This window comes from Emydura macquarii, unplaced genomic scaffold (assembly GCF_026122565.2).
Source record: "Emydura macquarii macquarii isolate MOO-44397 ecotype Brisbane River unplaced genomic scaffold, CSIRO-AGI_Emac_v2 contig_691, whole genome shotgun sequence".
Lineage (NCBI taxonomy): Eukaryota > Metazoa > Chordata > Testudines > Chelidae > Emydura > Emydura macquarii.
The window spans coordinates 17,734,080-17,749,511 of NW_027130828.1; the positions used below are offsets into that span (position 1 = coordinate 17,734,080).

Consider the following 15,432-nt stretch of genomic DNA (forward strand, 5'->3'; position numbering starts at 1 on the left):
TTGGAAGATAGATTCCAGGGGAGACCCCAGAGACAAAGATGTTTCTTTCTTTTTAACAAGTTTCCTCGACACCCCCTAAGGTCAGGTCCATGTCCGGCAGTGGGCGTGATTTTTCCCTCTTGAGCCAAAGTGCTCAAAGGTGCTTAGGCCAGTCCATTGTTCCTGTATGCATGCCTCTGCTGGGTGTGGAAACACAGCTTTTTGCTTGTCTGCATCTATTCCAGCCATGTGAGACACATTTGGGGATATGATATAGCAGGGTTTCATCTCTGTACATATGTATGACATTGCAGGGAACATGGTACCATAACAATAATGTTCAGTGTGTCATGAGCATTCCAAAAACACCTTACATGGCATACTTTGCATCAGACCATACACAATTACATTGTAAGGGTGAACATGAATGATACACAAATCACACCATAAGGGTGTACATGAGGTACAGTGTGTCACAGTCACATCATCCCGCTACAGGAGAGAACTGGGTTCCAAAGAAACTCTTCTGGGACCAGTGAAGACTGAGCATGTAGCAGAGACAACGCGCTAGGTCTCAAGGACTAAGGGTGGACTGGTATGAAGGAAAAGGTATAAACTGCCCTATTCTGGGAGTTCTCCTCTGCTGTGGAGCTGGTCTGAGAAGGCGGAGGAATGGAGACTGTAGCAGGTAGAGACAGTGGAGTTACCAAATTAGTGGAAGAAGGCAGTTCTGACAGCAGAGAGATGGACAGTAGGCTATGCATAGTTCTAAGCACTTTGCAAGGCCTTCTTCTTATTTGAGGAGCCTTGAAGTTGAGGGGTTTTATTAAGATACCTGCCATTCAAAAGGGTTTGTTGTTCTGTTGGTGGGTATTTATTAAGGGTCTGATCCAAAGCCTATTGAAATCAATGGGAGGGTTTCCATTGATTTCAGTGCTATTTGGCTCAGGTCCTAAAGCAAGTGGGACAGTCCATTAGGAAGAATATAAACATCATAAGACTTAGTGCCTTTCTGGAAGATGCTCACACACCAGGGTGATGGGCATGATAAAAGAACCTGAACAGGCCAGGATACAAATGTGTATGCGTATCATTGAAATTATGCAGATGGACACTTCTTCTGTTTTATAAAGGACAAGAGATTTGGCTGTGGTAACCGCTTATACTTTAACTGTTGCATGAAAGTGGCTGGTCTGAAGTTTATTTAGTTCCTCAGTTATTGGTTAGTTCCTCAGAATTTTGGAATTAAGTTTCTAATAACCCTTCACCCCGAAAGCTCTACCTTTAGGGTAAAATTCCCTGGCTCTTGTTGGAAAAAGATTCCAAGTGTGGTTCGTGACCCTGCACCGATAAGAGACCCACACAAGATTTCAGGCTGGACAGTCTTCAAAAGAGTTTATTCTGCAGAAGGTCAATTCCCAAGCCCACAAGTGGACAGTGGAAAAAGACCCCGAACAAAGGATTACAGACAGTTTTATACCTTATTGCTACTTAAACATTCATGACAAGACCATACATATCCCCCTTACAAGGGCACAAACCTATTTTCTCTATAACTATTGGTCTATATTATTATTCATAAGATACTTTTACAGATGTTTTGCAGCTAACTACAACTTATCTATCAAGGTTGCAGAGCTTGCTGAATTCAGCCGAGGCTTATCTCCTTTTGCATTCCTAAGAACTTTCCATGATCTGTGCACATGATCTTGCCTTATAAACAAAGAAGCTGCAAAAATGGAGTAACTATAGTCAAGCAACTAAAAATCAGCTTACACTCTCCAAAGGGAAACCAGAACAATGGAACCAGCAGGCCGCAGGAGGTTGTATGCTAAAAAAATGTGTAAATCAGTTTCAGGATTTCCTTGCATCCAGGTGGCCACAATTCCTGTATAATGATCTCAGTAGGGAAAAAACATGGAATATAGAGACTGGCTGAGGAGTTTGAGAAGTCAGAGGTGGGGCTTAATATTATAATTTGCATTGCCTGGAAAAGTCTCTCAGCTCTGAAATGCTAAAGCAGAGGAGAGGGCAGAGAGAGAACAAGTGGAGCTGCCCCTGCAGAGACCAGCACCAGCCATGGGGAGAGCTGCCCCGCAAACCCTGATTGCCTTGCTCTATCTAGGAGCAGTGGTTTGTGATGTTCAGGACACCTGCCCAGGTGAGTGAGGAACAAAGCTGTTACCTTTGAACAACATGGGTCTGACTAGCTACTTTACAGTAGTTACTGTCCACCACTGATGCCTAAGTGCGACTCTAGACCTGAAGTGAAAGGAAGGGGGCATAGGACCAAGGAGTCTGGCACAGTTCATTTCATAGGGTTTCAAACAAATACTCCCAATAGGAGAGAGGAGTTTGAGGGTGAAGAGGGCAGCATCACAGCCTCCAAACCCTAGAGAGCTGTGGGGAAAGGAAGCTCCTTCACGGTGCTGCACAACCTGTCCCGTGCTCCTTAGCGGCATGGCTTTCTGAATGGCCACTCTACCATGCCTACACCTCACTGTTCCTCTGTGGGAAGGGGATGCTCTGAAGTGGCAGTTAGTGTTGATGGGAAATTCACTGGGTCCCAAACGGAGCATGTTGCAGGAAACATCTGCCCCCCTTGTTCCATTCCCTCATTCCCCCAGAGCCAGGGAGCCCCAACTCCACAGAGCCTGTAGAGAGGATTTTCTGCTCATTTCTGAGGAGGAGCGGGGAGCACACCTGATACAGCAGAGAAGGAGAACAACTAGCCCTGAATGGGGAGGAACTGGTCACATCATACTTCTCTCCATTAGTGTTGGACTCTTCCGAGGACTGTGGCAGAGCTAGGGAGGTGAGGATGAGGGAGACAAGGCTGTAAAATTCCCAGTTATTAAGGGGGAACCAGGAAAGATTCCCCTTCTCAACATGAGACCATCTCCACTATCATCCCAAGCAGCTCTGATTCTGCCTGATTAATTATTCTCATTCAATCAAGTACTTGCTTATGTGCCAGTCCCCACAAAGCCAATCTATCAGGCACACAACACTGTTTCCTCACTCCTTTGTCCCTGGGAGGTATTACCCAGAGCTTTGCAGTTAATGTAGAATAAAGGTGGAAATGCAGGTGTACTAATGCACATACAAAACATAGTCAGGTTCTATTCTAGTCAGGTTCCATTTATAAATGATTAGTAAATGATTAACATGTTTTAATACATGGATAGTCTATGATTATAGATTGTTGTAGAGTCCATCAGGTCAACAGGCTGCTTACCATGGCTTATAATAATCAATAATATGAATGGTTATTTACTATAATGATACTTTGAATAAAACCATCTGTAACATCTTCTACTGATGTATTTAGAACCACTTTTAACACATTACGTGTTTGTAATGTGCTTATAACATCTATTCAACGTTTATAAATTTCACCTTAGTACAAAGTGTGCACCAAAAGATACTGTTTTGTTACAGGCTCAGTTGCTCTATACAGTTGGATACAAATAGCTAGGAAAACCATTTTTTTTTCTTCCATACAGACTTGCATCTATTGAGCTATTTGGTGGTGGGCAGTATGTATTGCAGGTTCATGCTAAGTGTCTGCTATGAATCAACAAACCCATGAAATTCTGAGGTGTGGCCGTTAATCTTCAATCCAGTCTCTTACTCCATAGACTTTCAGTTCAGAAAATAGTTTAAAGTATTCAAAGCTTGGCATTCTCTAACATGCTATATATATATATCTTTAAATCAACACTCTGAGTAAACATTCTTGTATAAACCGAGGTCCTAGATTGCCTTCATAAATGGCTTTCAATATGTAAAAAACATAAAAGCTGCAGTAAGAAAGGTTAGAGTTGCTTACCCTGTTACATTACCGACACAGACATTGAAAACAGGGAAATGAACAGTAAAGCCATAAACAAACAACCTCCCAGCAGAATCCCAGACACAATTTCTCGCCTATCACATTTCCTAGGTGTTGTAATGTTGGCAATTTCTGTTTAGGGAGATACTTGGTGGCTTTATTATTCATTTCAGTATTTGCATAGGCAATGTCTTGCATGAGTTAGTGACCATAACTTTCTCACAATGTGATTTTATAAAATGTTTCTAGTTCTTTTCCCAACCCTGCCCCTGTAGTGATAGCCTCCTACAGCTGATGTGTTCGTGGCATAAACACAGAAAATTAGAAATAAAATCTAACGCACAACAACCAAATTCAAAGCGAGAGAAAGCAGGCTGGTCCCTAAAACAGAGAGCCATGACTCACCCCACCTTGCTCAAAACTGGCTCTTTTGCAGACTGACTGATGAGGACCGCAGATTTCATGTTTTGCTCAGGAAATATCTACACAGCACACTAAGCCAGGGTTCTGACTGAGATTTGAGTGCAAGCCCCCCTTTTGTCCACACACAAGTTTGACCTGGGTCAGAAAACATTCAGGGCTTGGGTCCTAGGACCTGCTGTGGGGGAGATCAGCACCTGAATCCTGCTGTGACTTGGATCCAAGCCGTGCCATTTTGCAGTGTGGACACAGCTCAAGCTGAGGATGTGAGTCAGAAGGTCTGCATAGTACAATGTGGATGCATAAGCCCAGCTGCAAGACCCAGGTCCAGCAATTGTAAATCCCTATTTATAATGCAATGTGGATGCTCAGGCGTGGGCTTGGAAATACCAAGTCCACAAGCCTGGGTCCCACAGACTCAGACTGAATATGCAGTGTAGATGCCCTCACAGCCACTGAGTCTGCAAGCAGGACCAGGAAACCCCTTAGAACTTACAGTGACAACTTGTAATACACAGTTGTCAATGCCCCACAACAGTCTTCAATGTTTTGACTAGATGGACTGGTGTAAACTGGCAAAGCTCCATTGACGTCAATTTGTCAGTTTACACCAGCTGAAGTTCTGATCCTTTACACCTTTTTTTCCTGCAGTCTTGCTTGGAAACCTACTGTTCACACAATGAAGGAGTATCATGGTCATGTACAGTAGTGTGTTAAAGATTTGCCATGTTTGACTGTGATATCATTTCTGGATTTAGGGATGAAATCATCTTTACTTCATGCAGGTGCCATGAATATACCACTCCCATCTCCCCATCATTATCTTTGCTAGAGGGACCGAGAAATAAACTTCTCATTCTAAGGTCCAACTTTTAAGTAATTATCACTCAGACTAGTGGACTTCTCAGAAGCTCCACTCTGCACCCAGGATTAGTGCTGTAAATCTGGGGACAATAAATTACATGACACATATGTGAGAAAGAGGTTTAAATTTCAATGCAGTCTGGACTATGGAAGCTCTTGAAACTTCAGTCTGCCAGCAAGAGGAAATATGGACTGAGAGGACGGGAGAATTTGAACCAAAGTTGGACAGGCCAGAAAATCCACAGGCAGAGGGAGAGTTTGGGGCAGAGGCTTTCCGCTTTCATTTTGCCTTCCCTAAGGCCCAAAGAACATTCTTCTGCAGGACCTCCACAGTGAGAGTCACAGAGAGGCACTGTGGGGCTGGGGTCCGAAGGACAAGAGGCATGTTCCTCCTAATTGTGCCTATAATGTTAACCTGACAACAGATTTCGGGTACCCCAGATTAGCTCACTTATTGCCCCCTCCTGGGTCTACTAAGGGTTCCCTCAAAACAGCCCACTTATTAATCAATCTATTCTCCTAAGATATGGTTCTCCAGAGTGGCTAAGGAAATACCTGGAGGACACGGATACCGCCTTCCAATAAACGATTGACACAAAACAGCATTCTTTCCAAAAGAAGGCATTTCTTTACTGGTGCAAATTCCAATCCCTAATAAAATAGTAATCTAAAACACAAATCCCTTATCACACGTTAAAGAGCTTCCCCAAACCATGTTCCTTACAGTTGAGTTGATCCTAAGTGATGCAGCTGCTTACAGTGATCAGTTCACAGGTGGCTGACAGCACTTTTAAATGTTGTCGAAATCTGACATATATACATCCTTTGACAATTAACACACAATCACAAATCCTTATTAACCCAAGCACATACTATCCTATCCTATCCCATCCCATCCTATCCCATGCTATCCTATCCTATCCTATGATTATAACTGACAGGCTTACTCTGCCTGCTGACTTCCCTGTCTTTTCCTCAGCTCTCTGCCTCTTCTCCCTGTGTCCCAGTCTGCGTCTCTGCATTCCAGTGGCAGGGCGGGACTTCCTCTGATGCTGTCCTGCTGCTGCTGCTGCTTCTTCACTGTCAGCTCCTAACCCTCCCCTCCTAACTATCAGCTGTCCACTGACACACTGACCTTTATACTGCCCTGTCAGAACTTTCTAGACACGTCTGTTAATATCTTCCTGTCAGATCGTACTCGTACGCATGCCAACTGCCCGTCATTCCAAACCATCAGTTCTACGTTTAGCCTGCGCCCATTGTTTACCTCAGAGTTATGATCTGCTGATCTTTCCCCTACTTTGATTTTCCCCGCCACTTCTATTTTTAGTGCTCTGTGAGCTGCAGCTTCTAATGGTGGAGTGACTCTTGCTTGTTTAAAATGGAAGCCAGGAATACAAAATGGAGACAGGGGAATTTCTCTGGTATCAGCACCATTCCTGGATCAGGCCGTGACATCTACACTGCTTGTTTGTATTTGCGTTTCTAGTCAAGTAAAGGGCTCTGTTTGATCTTGTGTGCGGATCACACTTCCATCGGGAATTCACCATTTGCAGAACATCCCACATCCTGTGTCTCTTATAAAGATTATTTTATGTCTCCAGAAGTGAAAATAGTAGGTCTTGGCGGTAACGAGAAGCTCGCTATTCTGCAAGGATGTCCTGGAATTGCTGGTGCCCCAGGTGCCAAAGGAGAACCCGGAGCTGCAGGAATGAACGGTACGTTCCTCAGCACTGAAGGAGAATCTGCTTTGGATGGTGCAGACACAAACATGAATTACTCAGTAAATAACCATAGTGTTGCTGATTAAAATCCTGCATGTAATTTACATGTTTTTTTAGAGATATCCTCCACTGATGAAAATTGGCTTGGCTCTCTTGGCTTCAATGGAGTTATGTCCTTTTACATTACCAGAGGATTCAATCAGAAAGGGTAGAAATGGGAGCTCAGATCTGTTCTAATTTCTTCTGTGTTTGAATATCTATAAAATATTTAAATTCATTTTCTGTATTTGTAGGAGTAAAAGGATCTCAGGGGATCCCTGGAAAGGTGGGCCCAGCTGGGGAGAAAGGTAAAGTAATAAAAAGACTAAGTAATTTTGTTTAACTAACATCAAGTAATTTTTAACATTTGAATTTTCCTTTTATGAAACTTTTAACAATTTTCCCTCCATTCTCCAATTTCTTCCCAAATTTAGAGCATGAACTGAATCAAATTTAGGCCTCTCTTTGGTTTATGACTCACTCATGAACTGTTCTTGATTGCTAAGAATGTATCCATAATCCTTGGTGTTCACCAAAGTATTTCCAGCCATTGGGTATTTTGTGAAATGCTTGCTACAGGCATTAGTAATTTATGGTGTGGAGTCACATAGTATTGTCTCCACTCCCTGGATAATGGACTGAAAAGTTTTAATATGAGAATGTTGACTGAAGAGCTTCCGGTATGAATTTGTGCAGTTTGCAGGACTGGAATGTAGTTTTATTAATACTAGCAGTGATCTAAATATTCACGAACAGCAAACAGTCGGACTCCACAAATGAACACTAGTTACATTGTGGGTAATTTTTCACAAACAAATTCACAGATCTGTTTTTTCTGTATTCACCCAGCTCTTATCCCAATAGAACCCCAGTTCTAAGCGCTCATTGAGATTACTACATCTTTGTTCAGTCTTTCCATTTTCCACCAGGGGAGAAGGGTGACACTGGTGTTCCTGGTCTGAAAGGTAAGAGACCTCCAATAAGTTTTACTGGTTGAGCTACACGCCTGTCTTTTATGGTGTTATCCATAGGGATAGAGACTGAGTCAGTAGGGAGTGCAGTTGTGATGTGGTAAGAGATTTTCAAAGGAGCTCTACACCCAATGTGCACCCTTGAAAATCTGTCCATTGGTTTGATGCCTAAACAGGAGATAAGTTCTCTTAAAAATCTGGTCCATAATATGATATTTTATAGACCTTCGAAATCATTTATGTGTGGCAGACACATAGTTACAGTTTATAGAGAGAGATTTCAATTTGGACTGGGATTTCCATAGGTTCCTAAGGGAGTTAGGCTTCAAAGTCAATGGGAGTTGGGCACTTAACTTGTTTGGGCTTCTTTAGAAATTCCAGCTATCACATCAAAAATGAGAAGGAAATAAACCAATATACACAGTGGCCCAAATTACCTTCTCATTTGTACCTGTTCAACTCGTTTGACGTCAGTAGGGCAGCATTGATGTGAAAAAGAATTTGGCTTTCTCCCCTTTGTGTTATGCTTATCAAACTCTGGAAGGGTTAATATTTTCCCCATGTGGTGTTGTACGGGAACTGGGATCTTACACCAACATGGAATTAGCACCAAGTGCTGTGGTGAGCACTTAGATCAGGATGCAGTCTCTTGGCTATGTAATGATTTGCCCCTTTGTGGGTTTTTGTTTTTTTTAGGAGATAAAGGAGACATTGGCATACCTGGAACTATAAGTAAGAATATCTGCACTCTCCTTTATGGCAAGAGAATGATTTAATTTGATTTTAAAAACATGACCAAATGAGCCTCATAGGAAACTCTGAGTTCAATTTGTTTGCACACAATGCTGAATTCGCTAATATCCCTATATCTGATGAGATGTCTCAAAAGTGCGAAAAAACTTGACTTCAATAATTAGAGATGGGCATGGGCTGTCACATTTGCATCTGCATTTGGATCCAGAACTGATCTCCCCTGAGAGTTTGGGGTGGCTCAGATCACAGCAAATATGTGAAATTGTGCTTCTTTGGGTTACCTCCTAATTACTGGTGCAGGAGGAATTAACAGGATAAAATTTATTTCACATCCTGCAATTCCTGGAATATCACCCAGCTAAATTATTTTATAATGCAAGCCAGAAGCCTTAACGTAAAGGACTTCTATGCTCAATTAGTGGACAGTACAGTCATGAATAATTGCATTTGACTGCAATAAGTGATAAAGAATTCCTTCCCAAGCATAGCTTGATTGAGTGGAATTTAGAAGACATAATCAGAACTAGGGATCCTTTCCACATTTAATACTAAGGCACAACATGCATGGTGCCAAGACCAGTGGAATTTGGGCAGCTCCTATCCAGGGTTCTTATCTATGTATGTGTGTTGTGAGCTGTTCCTTCCATACCAGACCTGTGTAAGTAGAGAGATAATGCAGTCTTTCTTTGAAGGATTCTGCCCCTGCCCACCCTAATCACATAAGTTCCAGCAACAGTACGGCCCGTCTGTGTGTTAGTGTGTGAAATGGAAGCACAGAATGCTCAGTGCAGAGAACACCCACTCCTGTTGGGAGACATTTTTGCTTCTCATCATTAACACAGATGAGGTGGTGAAGGAATGTTATTTTATGGATGGGGTTGTGGGAAGTAAAATTTGTGGTTGGGCAGAATTTAGGATACTGTTCTCTGTCTAAGTAAAACTTGTCTCCATGTATCGGTAGCTGGGGTCAGAGATGTGTTAAGATGCTTTACCGTCTCTTAACTCGTGCTACATATACGTCTTGTGGCCTTAGCAGGAGTGTAGGAAAAAATCATTCTTTTCCTGGTTTCAATCCTCTTCCCTTGTGATTTCCTTCCTGAACAGGTGAGGAGGAGCTGGAGGACATAAACTGTAAGAAAGGTGAGTATTTTCTAGAATCACATTACATGAGCTGGCAACGCTTCCCATTCCGTGGGCATGGAGCTCAGTTCACAGTGTAGAGACACAGCTGAAAATGCCTGGAATTCATTCTGACTTCTATAGCAACTCATTTAACTGACACCTGTTTCTTCTATGTTAGCATTAGTGACTTACATGAGGTTTAGTTTTACCAGAAACCCTATTGACTCTAATACACAGCAGGTAATCCTGAAGGATTAGGAGTCATGATTTAGGAAAACTGGTTAAAAAGAAATCCAGTTCTCCAGGGTTTGGAAACTCAAGTGACAACTTTTTGAAATACCTAGTGTAGTTCCTTGAGCAGGGATCAATGCTGCTTCGGTAATTATCCATTCCAATAAAGTTTATTGATTAACATTAAATTACCATCCTATCCAGGAGCGAGGAACTGCAAGGAGCTGTTAGCCAAAGGGAACATCATGAGCGGCTGGTACACTATCTACCCTCACGACTGTAATGCCATGATGGTGCTGTGTGACATGGACACAGATGGAGGTGGATGGATAGTAAGTGAAAACAAAGCATGGAGTGCTCATTCTTGCTGCCATCCACGTCAATGCAAAACTCCAATGGATTTCGCAGGGAGTGGGTTGGGGCCAAGGGTTTGCTCAAACAAGTCAGTTCCTAGAAAGGACATCAACCATGTGAAGGCATGTGTAACCCCTTGTGGAAAGTGATAGCTATTCGTGCTGTCCCAATGATGCATGTTTACTAGGAGCAGGACTTTAAATGGAAACTTTCCAACTTGTTAATGTGTTTAAGATAAAATTGAGGCTGAACTGGGAATGGTTGTAATCTGTTCCTTTAGAATCTGGGGAAAGAGGAGGTACATAAGGTGAGGAAAATTTGAGGGGATGATGGGGCCAAGAGGGTAAGGTGTTACAGGTCCTAGTTACCTTTGTATCCAATGCTTATAGTATTTTAAAAGTAAACCCCGTTGCACATTGTGTTAAATGGGGTTGAAAGGGAAAGAAGAGGGAAAATATTATATGCCACGCAGAGGAATTCTGTTTCACAAAGAATTTCTCTCTTTCAAATTTGGCTTAATTCCAAATCAGAACGAAACCTGAAAATTTTAAAATTCTCCAAAGGAAAATTCCAGTTGTATTTGTTTTGGATCAATCAAAAATGTTTCATTTTAATAATATTAACAAAATGTATCATTTTGATTTTGACTTTTGTTTATATTATAATATAAAATACAAAATTTTGAGGAATTCAATAAGATTTTATGAAGCATTTCAGTTTCAATGGAACTGCATTTTCTGACCAGCTCATAGTATTATTTTATTCTTTTAATTATCAATTAAAGCCTATTAACACAACAATAGGAGGATTTCCCTTTTGGGAGTCAAGGCACCAGCTGCTCACAAAGTTTCATTTACCCAACTGGAACACAGCAGTAGAAATCTCCTTATGGCTAATTTTTGTCCACAGCTGCTATCTCATATCATTTACTTTTTCCTCATGTACAAGTAATTTCTTAGCTTTCCAGTGTGGAAGAGGTGAAATGTTATTTGATCATTGCATTAGACTTCTCTTGGTGGGTTCAAAGCAGAAGTACAAGGTGAGGGTCTGTGGCCTGGGTATGCAAGAGGCCTTCCCGCCTTAAAATCTATGAATCTATTATAGCATCAATTTACTTTCTCAATTCTTAAAACAAAGGTGAAAATAAATACCAGTAATTAAATACCAATCTGAGCTCTCATTTAAATTCTGTGAGGCACAGTAGAATGTGACAAGATTAACAGTGCCTGCTGAAGCTTTAAAAATCTGCTTTGTACTCTTGCTTTGTTCAGGATAGAAACCAGCCTGTGTCCCTTTGACTTCCCTGCAGGTTTTCCAGAAGCGGGCAGATGGTTCAGTGGACTTTTACCGTGACTGGAATTCATACAAGAAAGGTTTTGGCAGCCGCCTGACAGAATTCTGGTTGGGGAATGACAATATTCACCTATTAACATCTTTTGGTAACTAAATAACATGCATAGTGTGCATTTTTCCCCAACAAGTTCTCTTTAGGTACTTGATTGTAGAGCCTTCCGTTTGTAACTTTAAATAGGCTCTCCGATAAGGAAAAGGATGCTCCCTCCATGGGTCAGCTACCAACTTTCCTTTTCTGTTTTCCTAGAGAAAGACAGATTTAAGATGGTGGCTGCCATCCTATAACTGTTAAGGTGCGCTGTTAATTCTATGCAAAGCCACAAAATGTTAAATGCTGGTAACAGTGGCACATGCGTGTTACTTACAGAGTCCTCTTGTTAAAACGCTTTGGACTAGCTAACACTGTAGCTCTGGTGGCTCCAGTCAAGGTCTGGCAAATAGAGTGATGAATCGAAGGGCAAATATTCCTAACCAGACATTCATATCTTCTCCTGCTTATGAGACACGGAGAGACTGGCTGACTGACCAGACTCCAGAACATAGAGCACTAGAGTTATAAGAGCTGTTCTGTTTATGTCCCTCTTGTTTGGGTGTTGATTGTTGGTGAAATGAAGCTGAAGGAACTGAAAAGCTGCACTGGGTGACCAGATTCAAATTCTTGGGTTTGGCCACCCAAAAATTCCTCCTAAAGATGGAAAAGGTTGATGGAACATGATGAGCTATTTTCTTTCTTTCCAATTTGTTTCCTTCAGGAGATAATGAACTTCGCATTGACCTCACAGATTTCGATAACAACCACGTGTTTGCCAAGTACAGGTCATTCAAAATTTTAGGGGAGACTGAAAATTACAAACTGATTCTTGAAGATTTCCTTGCAGGTGATGCAGGTAGGTGCTGTACATGGTCTCCACATCTCATAGCACAGAGAAATGCCACAATGCCATTGGAGGTGTATAGGATCCCACAGCAGAAGTAAATTAAACTTTTCCTCATCTACAATAACTCTGCCATTTCCTAACTCTGCCATTTCCTAGGGCCAAATCCTGAGGTTTTTAATCATGTCTTCTCAGTCCTTATCCAAGCAAACTCTCATCAAAGTCATTTCACCTGTCATTTCACCTGGGTCAGGACACAGTCAGGAGCTCAGGACTTGGTCCAGGTAAATTGCAGGTGGGCTTCATTACAGATGGATTGAGTTAGTCAGATAAAATAAGAGAAGACCTGAATCTTGCCACAAACTCAAATGGATGCTGAAGAGAACTTTTGAGGTTAGAAAAAGTGTATTTAAGTGTATTTATCATGTTCGTGACTTGCTGACTGCATGACTTAATCTGAAATTAGAGGCAGAAAGACGTAGCAATCTTACACAGAAGCCTTTCTCTAGGAGTAAAGCTGACTGGAAAAGGGAATGTCCATTTAACGTGAAATTCTAGGTTGTTGACCTTTCATTTTCGCATCAGAATTCAACATCGATATAGCGGAATTACTGGTGAAACCAAACAATCTACCAAACAACCTGCCAGCTTGGAAGGTGGGCAGATGGGCATCCTGCCCATCAAGGTGCTGAGGAGCTAGCTGTTTTGCTGTCAATACTAGACCTCACCCTCTAGTTTGATATGGGTCCGTTTTCAGGGCTCCTGTGTATAGTTCTCTGATTCTAAATGGATTCTGAACTCATCCCATCCTTCCTCAAAGGAATTTGGCCATGGCCCTAATGGGTTTGCTACAAGCAACGGGCATGTTCTTTGAAGTGCCTGTTCTGTTATTGATCGGACAGCACCTAAAGGCCTTAAATGAGATGTTCTGTCAGGTAGTAAGTGCTGTACAGAACATACGGTGAGAGAACAGACAATCTAAATAGACAAGACGGGGGTGGGAGTAAGGAAGAATTAGAGTCCTCACTGTACAGCTAAGGAACTGAAGTTCAGAGATAGTATGACTGACATTTTAAAAGGGGCCTAAGGTACCCAACTCCCGTTGACTTTCTAGCGACTTGTCCAAGGTAATCCAGGCATATTTGTGACAAGCCTGGGTAGAGAACCCAGATATTCTGAGTCCAAATCAGGTGACTTAACCAAAAGTGTTCTCTGGAATACCTGGACCTCAGGAAAGCTGGAGCTGGTATGTACCCCAGCACCTGCCATGTCAGGAACCGAGGTGGAAGCAGTTAAACTGAACTTCAGACTCCCTTCTATAGTCCAAGAGATTCTGGGAGTCTGATGAAAGGGGGAAATGGACAGCATGACTCCAAGAGTCTTAGACTTGGCCACTGAAGAATTAAACTGCCAGTGACCTGCCATACACAGTGATTTCATTTACTTCACACAGGTGATTCACTCTCTGGCCACAACAACATGCTGTTCTCAACTAAAGACCGAGAGCAAGATCCTGGTTCAAACAAATGTGCAACAACCTACAAGGGAGCCTGGTGGTACAGTTCGTGCCACAACTCCAACCTGAATGGGAGGTACTGGCTGGGAGCCCATAGCAGCTTTGCAGATGGCGTGAACTGGCGGACAGGCAAAGGGTACAACTACTCCTATAAACGGTCTGAAATGAAATTCAGGCCTGTTTAGCCCAACATGGAGGCAGGTACATGTGGTCACACCAAAGTGAGTGTGTCACTGGAGATACCTAATTGGGTAAACTTATTTTCTATGTCACTACTTCTCTCAATAATTTTGGGTTTCTTCACCCTTTCATTAAGATTGCTACTTTCTACTGACACCTGAATAATGCTTTTGCAGACTGGCCCATGTTACCTGCCAGCAGAGATTTCCATGGTTCTGTTAGCGGCAGGACAAAGGGGGTGAGACCAGGTTATGGATGAAAGGTTTGAAATCTTTCACACTCTGTCTGCTCTGCATTGCTGATCATTTTGAGAACTAATAAAACCTTACTTTATAATTCAAATTAGGCTGCACTTCTTTGTTTCCAGATAATTAGGGTTGACCTGGGAATATCCTTTTCAGCAGGTTTCTGTTGTCTGGGTAATGTGTAGCCACAGGATGTAACCCTATGCAATAGTCATGTGGAGGGGCTTCAGTGGGGTGTGGGGAAAAGCGGGAGGGGCATGGTGTTTTGTTGGTTCCTCTCTATCTGACACATGTTGGAGTTTTTGCCAGGTTTTTTTTTCTTTCATGTCTGGAAGTAGAGAGAGGAAATGACCCTCGGGGAGTAAGGGGCATTCTCAGAGGCTGTGTTTAATTTGGCCCTTGGGGAGTGGGGACAGGCAGAGGAACCAACATCAAGCAGCACTGCCAACATCACAGCAGGACATCAGACACCTGTGGGATGATTCCTCAGCAGTCTTGCTTCCTGAGCCAGTAGAGACTAGATATGTCGCCGAGGTTTTCTAAAGGACCTGCGATGCCTGTGCCGGTCAGCGGTCCATCTAGTCCAGAGCCTGGTCAGTACTGGTTCTCTGAGAGGAGCCTCACAGGAAATTAAAGAAACCCTAATTGGGTATTTTCTATGGCACTACTTATATCAATAATGGTGGGGTTTTTTCTCCCTTTCATTAAGATTGCTACTTTCTGCTGGCACCAGAATTGTTGTTGCACACTGGCCCACGTTACCTGCCCGCTCTGTAAGTCTAGACATGGCCTCAATTGGACTTGCTGAACAGAGCTTATGATGTGAAAGAGGAGTGCTGGTGCTTGGTAGCTCAGTCTAGGAGGCTGGGGGCCTACTCTGCAGGAAGACCTTCCTGTCCTGATACTCCCCCCCACCTTCTGGCCCTTGTGCTGCTGGATATGGGGCTTTGCCTATCAAATTGGGCACGCAC

At 42.6% G+C, this 15,432-nt stretch overlaps 1 protein-coding gene across 1 annotated transcript; it reads left to right on the plus strand.

The window, feature by feature from the left end:
- Window positions 1–509: 509 nt before the first annotated feature.
- LOC137148949 (ficolin-2-like) lies at window positions 510–14,476 on the plus strand. The gene is made up of 10 exons (XM_067542184.1): window positions 510–2,140; window positions 6,703–6,816; window positions 7,116–7,169; window positions 7,791–7,826; window positions 8,529–8,564; window positions 9,690–9,725; window positions 10,143–10,270; window positions 11,602–11,731; window positions 12,398–12,532; window positions 13,974–14,476. The coding sequence occupies exons 1-10, from the start codon at window positions 2,059–2,061 to the stop codon at window positions 14,219–14,221; spliced, it is 999 nt and encodes a 332-aa protein (XP_067398285.1). The 5' UTR covers window positions 510–2,058; the 3' UTR covers window positions 14,222–14,476.
- The last annotated feature ends 956 nt before the right edge of the window (window positions 14,477–15,432 follow it).

Bases quoted from the DNA above. Each gene is read 5' to 3' on its own strand.
- LOC137148949 (XM_067542184.1), top strand. From the start codon at position 2,059: ATGGGGAGAGCTGCCCCGCAAACCCTGATTGCCTTGCTCTATCTAGGA. The intron at 7,827-8,528 runs GTAAGAGACCTC...TGTTTTTTTTAG, and splicing joins TGGTGTTCCTGGTCTGAAAG to GAGATAAAGGAGACATTGGC. The intron at 10,271-11,601 runs GTAAGTGAAAAC...ACTTCCCTGCAG, and splicing joins CAGATGGAGGTGGATGGATA to GTTTTCCAGAAGCGGGCAGA.